Genomic DNA, 6,667 nt, shown 5'->3' with positions numbered 1-6,667 from the left:
GACAAATAAAACATGCTAGAGTTTTAATTAAATCCTAGAAGGGCCCAGAACTTTAAATCAGGATACAGATTTCCAAGGTAAGTGAAAGGTAATCTCTAAAGTTCTACCTTCCGTTTCTACGGAAATTCTAACCTTGAATCCTTATTGTTGATGTCGACACTTTCCCTGCAGGGGGCAGGAAACACTAAACCAGTTCCAGGCTTAGTGGAAAACACAGTCGGCTGGAATTTCACATACAGGTCTAGCAAACCAGATAAGGAAATCCATTCAAGTTGGAAAGCACATACACAAACCCACAGCTATAGTAATTTCAAGTTAATTCTCTAGTATGCTTTCATCAGGACGACATGGCCTGAGCCCAAAAAATGGATTTTGAGCAAAACGAAAAATCTATTTTTAGGTGAGGGTGCCATGTTGTCCTGATGAACCCACCCTTTGCTGACCCCTCCCAAAATTACTCTATCTGCAGCCATTTCTGCTTAACGACAAGAAAAGGAATGGCGTCGTAGTAGTAATGGGGTATAAGGTCCATCAGGTACCTAGATCGGCACCCCCTTCTTTCACCACTCTTCCCCCTTACATCAAAGAGTTAACACTATTCGGGGTGAAGATTGCCATGTGTCGTATCTAAAAATACGTCCCCTGATATTATGCGATAGCGATATCCTTAATTGGATACTCGCGCTAGGAGTTAGAATCCTGGAGACCTTCGGTTTATTTCTCTGGGAGTATCACTGTAGCAAATATCCCTTAGAAAGCTACCTAAAGGTACCCTTCCATCAGGACGACATGGCACTCTCACCCAAAAATAGATTTTTTGCTTTGCTCAAAATCCGTTATATATAAAGTATATATTTATATTTACTATATATATACATATATATATACACACACATATATATATATATATATATATATATATATATATATATATATCTATATATGTATGTATATATATATATATATATACATACATGTATGTGTATATATATATATATATATATATATATATATATATATATGTGTGTGTATATATATATATATATATATATATATATATATATATATATATATATAATATATGTGTTTATACATACATATATACATATATATATATATATATATATATATATATATATATATATATATATATATATATATTGTAAATATATATATATATATATATTTATATATATACATACATGTATGTATATATATATATATATATATATATATATATATATATATATATATATATATATGTGTGTGTGTGTGCATGTATATATATACATATGTGTGTATGTATATATATATATATATATATATATATATATATATATGTTTATACATACATATATATATATTGTAAATATATATATATATATATATATATATATATATATATATATATATATATATATATATGATAATAGCCCCCCGGTCTGGGTACTAAAAAATATATTATACTCTGGCTCGTGAATGCGAACCAAACATATAATATTATATATACTACGACTGGCAAGTTAATCAACCTCTCGAATTCCAAACTCCCTTGTTTGCTTTTACCTTAAAACTGTTAAACTTTTAAACAATAATACACGAATTCTGATACCATTAAATAACTCCCAGACAGCAACATATAAATCACTAAATATCCAAAGGTCTCTTAAGTACACTCAAACTAAACTGGGTAATTACTCTAAAGTATTATTAAAACGTATTTAAACTAACTGTGTTTTTTAACAGGAATCAAGTAAAATCTGGTTCGAGATAATGATGATTGGAATAATACACTCATTACAGAAATAAATATATTCTATATAAATGACATCACTTTGAAAAGAATTTACATAACAAAAATACGTCAATTGGAAAATATTAAGTCTGAACCAAACTTAGAATAAGACAATAATGTTACGATTTGAAATTATATAAGAACTTGACTTGAACTATTATACCTGTATAAACCTTAGTCTAAGAAAAGAAATAATGTAATGAAAAAATTTTACAAATGCTTGAAATAAATCTGAATAATACAATGTTAAAGTTTGACAGGACCAATTACCAAAAAACTTTATATAATGCCAACACTCACCCTAATATAATGAATTCAAAATCACCGTATCTATTCGACACACTATTTGCCTTGGGGCACAGAGTCACTTAGAAGAGGACACACTAAATTGTACTGAACACTTTCAACAAGACACTGGATTGAGAGCATGAGAGAGGGAGAGGGAAAGAAGGCTATCTTCAGGCTGCAGTTCTCTATCTCTGTCTGAATCTGTAACCTAACCTTGATGTCACCTTTTATATGAAATACAGTATAACTGCTTCCCGAAACATCCCAGAGATTTGGAAAGCATGGTTGGGGTGGGCAAAAGGCATCACATCATAGTTGCCAAGTATTACTCTCCTGAACACTACTCACACCGCACCAGACGGCTCTTTCAGGCAGCTAGCTCCGCCCACCCTTTGTCCCCGAAAAAAAAAAAGGATGACATCCTCTCGCCGGGCCTTCACGACGTTTCTAAAGCACATGGTAGAGAATCTTGCAAAGCACATGTTACGGAACATTCTCTCTCAAACATGACACAATTCTTCATAAAATATAAAAGAACATTACCTAAGCCCTTGTTCATATCTTGCACGAATCCCACAACACTCAAGTAGGTTATGTAAGAGTTCGTACCAAACATACGCAAGATAGAAAGTTAATTCTTGAAAATAACGTAAAATTACATATATCAACTTGAATAAAGAATACAATGAAATTCACAATGAAAGTCTTATGTAATTTATTAAAATACTTATACCTATATGAAAGGAGTTCATTTTACGGGCTGGATATAATTTCTTCAATTCATAAATGAAAACAACATAAAGTCTAAAAAAAAATCATTAACAAACTACTGTATTTACTCTACACTAGACCAGCTTCGTAAGATTGGTCCCACAAAAAAGATAATTTACTTTGGGCTTGAATCCATCGACTCAACCCGAGATAAATAATCTGCAACCACGTTATCTTTACTTGATATATACTTTTCGATTTACGTAAATTAAAAACTTGTTCATCTCTGCGATCAGCGCCAGCAGTTGACTCATTGCTGTTTCTTCAGCTTCGACGACATAACACACGCAGGATGAAGAATTCCTTCCTTATCTTCTTGCAATAAGAAAGCTCCAATCCCGTTATCTGACACATCCACTTAGATAAGGAATTTCTCGGTGAAATCCAGCGCTTGAAGTAGCGGTTTCGAAGTTGATATGGCTTTCCTCAGATTTTTTCTTTTTCCTGATATCTCGATAACGTAGGTCCGGTCACTGCTCTCCTCCAAAATCCATAATGGTTCTGGGAGCACGTTGGCGAGAGGGTATCTTCTTTCCGATGTGTAGGCCAACACCTACCATCCTACCGTAACCTGTCTGTTCGTACTTTTCATGCCAAACCTTTTGTTTTCTCGCCCTTGCCTCATTTTCACGTCTTCTAAGGAAAATTTCCTTAATTCGCCGATTCCTTTTGTCAAATCCTTGACATTTCCTTCATTCCTTTCCTCTCGATCCTTCCCTTTTCCTGCTAACATTGTCTTTGGTCCTTTGCTGAAGGGTCCTGCAACCTGTCAGTTCGTACTCTTTCTACTTAACGTTTTCTTCGTTTGTCCTTGACTCGTCATCTTCATGCCTTTTAGGGAAAATTTTCTTACCTCGCCAATCCTTTTCCCCAAATTCTTCTAAGTTAATTTCTTCTTTATCCACTTGTCTGCTTGTCTGTCGCTCTATTTTGCTCGGGCTTACTCTTGAGTTCCCTTCTTGCGTATCATCAAGTGAATCCTTTTTTTCGGAAAACCAATCCTGCCAGTTCATTACTCCTTCGATTTCTTTTTCTTCTTTGTCCTCTTGTCCACTTACCTTTCGTTCCTCTTCGCTCGGGCCTATTCGGGAGTTCTCTTCTTGCGTACCATCAAGGGAATCCTCTTCTTCAGAAAATAAATCATCTAAGTTCATTGCTCCCAGGTCCATTTTTTCTTTGCCCTCTTGTCCACTCGTCTGTTGTTCCTTTTCACTCAGGCTTACTCTTGAGTTCTCTTCTTGTGTGTCATTAACGGAATCCTCTTCTTCAGAAAACAAATCCTCCAAATTCATTTCTTCTAGGTCCATTTTTTCTTTGTCCTCTTTTCCACTCGTCTGTCCTTCCTCTTCGCTCGGGCTTACTCGAGAATTTTCCTCTTGCGTACTATCAAGGGAATCCTCCTCTTTGGAAAAACAAATCTTCTGAGTTCATTGCTCCTTTGATTTCTTTTTCTTCTTCAGCAGCCACTTTCTTCTTCATACTCCTAGTCGTTACACCACTAGGAAACAGAGACAGGTAGTCCTTCTCGAGTCCAGTCGCAGGACTATACTTCAAAGGTTTCTCCGTTACAATGGGACAAGGCATGAACGGCACTCCACCAACCTCATTACCCAGCAAGACGTCTACTCCTTCGACAAACATTGAATCCTTTACCGCAAAGTCAAAATTGCCTGTCACCATCTCGCATGACAGTTTTAAACGGCAAATAGGGGTGACCTCCTTACATCTTATTCCCTTCAAAATAATTGAGTCCCCTGTGAGAGACTGTTCCACCAACAGGTGTACTCCCTGTACCATCACACTGTGGTTACAACCTCAATCGCGCAATATCCTGACCGGGGTTGGCTCACTCCCGTCTATTACTGCTAACATACCTTCTTAATTATATGGTTTAAAGGCATCCATGCTGTTTGTGTTCGTCCTGTTTGTCTTGTGAATGGTGAGTGGTTCATTTTCCTCTCTGTCCTTTCCCAATTGCTTCTTAGTTTTAGCATGCTGTGAAGTAGAATTGTCCTTAATCACTTGGGCAACTAATTTTGGTTGTTTTGACCAACGTTCCTTATTGATATGGCCTCTCTTGCCACATTTAAAACAGACAATATCAACCTTCTGCACATTTTTCACGATACTTGAAGGAGGATGATTCGACGTTTGTTGCAATGGTGCTATTGCATTCTGCTTAGGGACAGTACCAGTGCTACTTCCGTTGTAACCGTTGAACTTGTTCCCGTAGTTATGACTGAACTGGTTTCCATGGTTTGGCGAATACTTGACACTTGGTCGGAACGACAGTTGAAACTTCATGCCCAAGGAGGGTTTACAACTGATAATATTATAATCTTCACTCAGCGAAGCAGCTTTATCAAGTTTTTTCCACCTCTCTCTCTCAAGTACGTTGGATGTGTTCATGAATTCCTTGTAGATACTGCTCTAGTATTATCAATTCTTCCAAATCAGCCATCTCCTTTACGTTAGCAGCCTCTGTCCATCTCTTAAAACATCGTCGTACCTTATAAGTGTGATCCAGGAAAGTAATTTTCTCGTCTTTTCTCAAACCTCGGAATCTTTCATTATAATATTCAGGGGTCATCTGATACACTTGCAGCACGCTCCTCTTCACTTCTTGATACTCCATCCTCTGGTCCTGAGATAAAGGTAAGTAAGCACTGCGGCCCTTCCCAAAGAGTATACTCTGCAATAACACATACTATTATTCTTTTGCCATTTTATCGTGGCTGCGACCATTTCAAAATGATCGAAGAACTCATCTGGAGATTCTTTTGTAAACCTTGGAATTAACCTGTGGGCTTCCACCACATTAAACACGGGTTCGTGTTTAGCAGGAGTTGTCTCTGTTTGCGTGGTCAGCTGTGTTCGTGCGTGCAACAGCTCTAATTCCCGCAAATACCTCGCTTCTTCCATCTCTCGCATGTCATTTTTCTTCTCTCTCTTCTTCTTCCCGTCTTCTCTCTCTTTCTTCTCATTCTTTGATTCCTCTCGCTCCGATTTCTCTTGTTTGTCTTGAGATCTCTCTCCATCTTCCCGTCTTCTCTTTCTTTCTTCTCGTTCTGGGATTTCCCTCGCTTCCATTAACCTTGCAAGTCTTGCAATCTCTCGAGCTTCTTCTCGTTTTTTTTCTTATTTTCATCTCCTTTGCCATGATCTCCAACTTGATCAAATTCTCCTACGCTGCAATTCGTCGAATTTCAGCCTCTACATCCTTATATGGTTTTATGCCTTCAGTTTGAGGGTCAGCCGGTTCTTTCTTCGCTAAAAATTCTTCCTTAGCTTCCACCAACATTTCACAAGCTGCCACAATATTCTCTTCCGACAACTTTCCCGAGTTTATCAACACTTCCAAGGCTAGATAATTGATTTGGGCCTTTACCATCCCACTCGTTGTATGGCAACCACATGCCATTACGATAGAGAGCCACTGAGCTTTAGTTACATTAGCTTCTGACAATTCCTGAACACTTGGGTTATTCAAAAACTCTTGGATATTGAACTGTGCAATCCTGTAATTTTACAATAATTAATGCCTCTCCAAAAAAATAGTATATTAACAATGCTCAAAATCCTATAAACGCTGTACTATTAAAAAAAACTTTAATCAAAACACGGCCCTGTTATCACCAATATTTAAAACAGACTCTTTCTATCCCAAGGGTCTGGGCACCAAAATATATTATATGACAATGGCTCCCTGGTCTGTGCACTAAAAAACTTTATTATACTATGGCTGCTGACTGGGAACCAAATATATAATATTATATAAACTATGACTGGCAAGTTAATCAACTTCTCGAATTC

The 6,667-nt window shown here is 36.8% G+C and overlaps 1 protein-coding gene across 1 annotated transcript; it reads right to left on the bottom strand.

Annotated features, from left to right (window-relative positions):
• Positions 1-3,639: 3,639 nt before the first annotated feature.
• On the bottom strand, positions 3,640-5,944 carry LOC137639518 (high mobility group nucleosome-binding domain-containing protein 5-like). Its single transcript, XM_068371787.1, has 2 exons — positions 5,563-5,944; positions 3,640-4,256 (listed from the first exon to the last, which is right to left on the bottom strand). Exons 1-2 carry the CDS (start codon positions 5,942-5,944, stop codon positions 3,640-3,642), a joined length of 999 nt encoding a protein of 332 aa, XP_068227888.1.
• Between the last annotated feature and the right edge of the window lie 723 nt (positions 5,945-6,667).

The sequence above is a fragment of the Palaemon carinicauda genome, chromosome 4 (assembly GCF_036898095.1).
Source record: "Palaemon carinicauda isolate YSFRI2023 chromosome 4, ASM3689809v2, whole genome shotgun sequence".
NCBI lineage: Eukaryota > Metazoa > Arthropoda > Malacostraca > Decapoda > Palaemonidae > Palaemon > Palaemon carinicauda.
The sequence above is the reverse complement of the archived record's forward strand: the minus strand, read 5'-3'. Positions and strand labels throughout refer to the sequence as shown.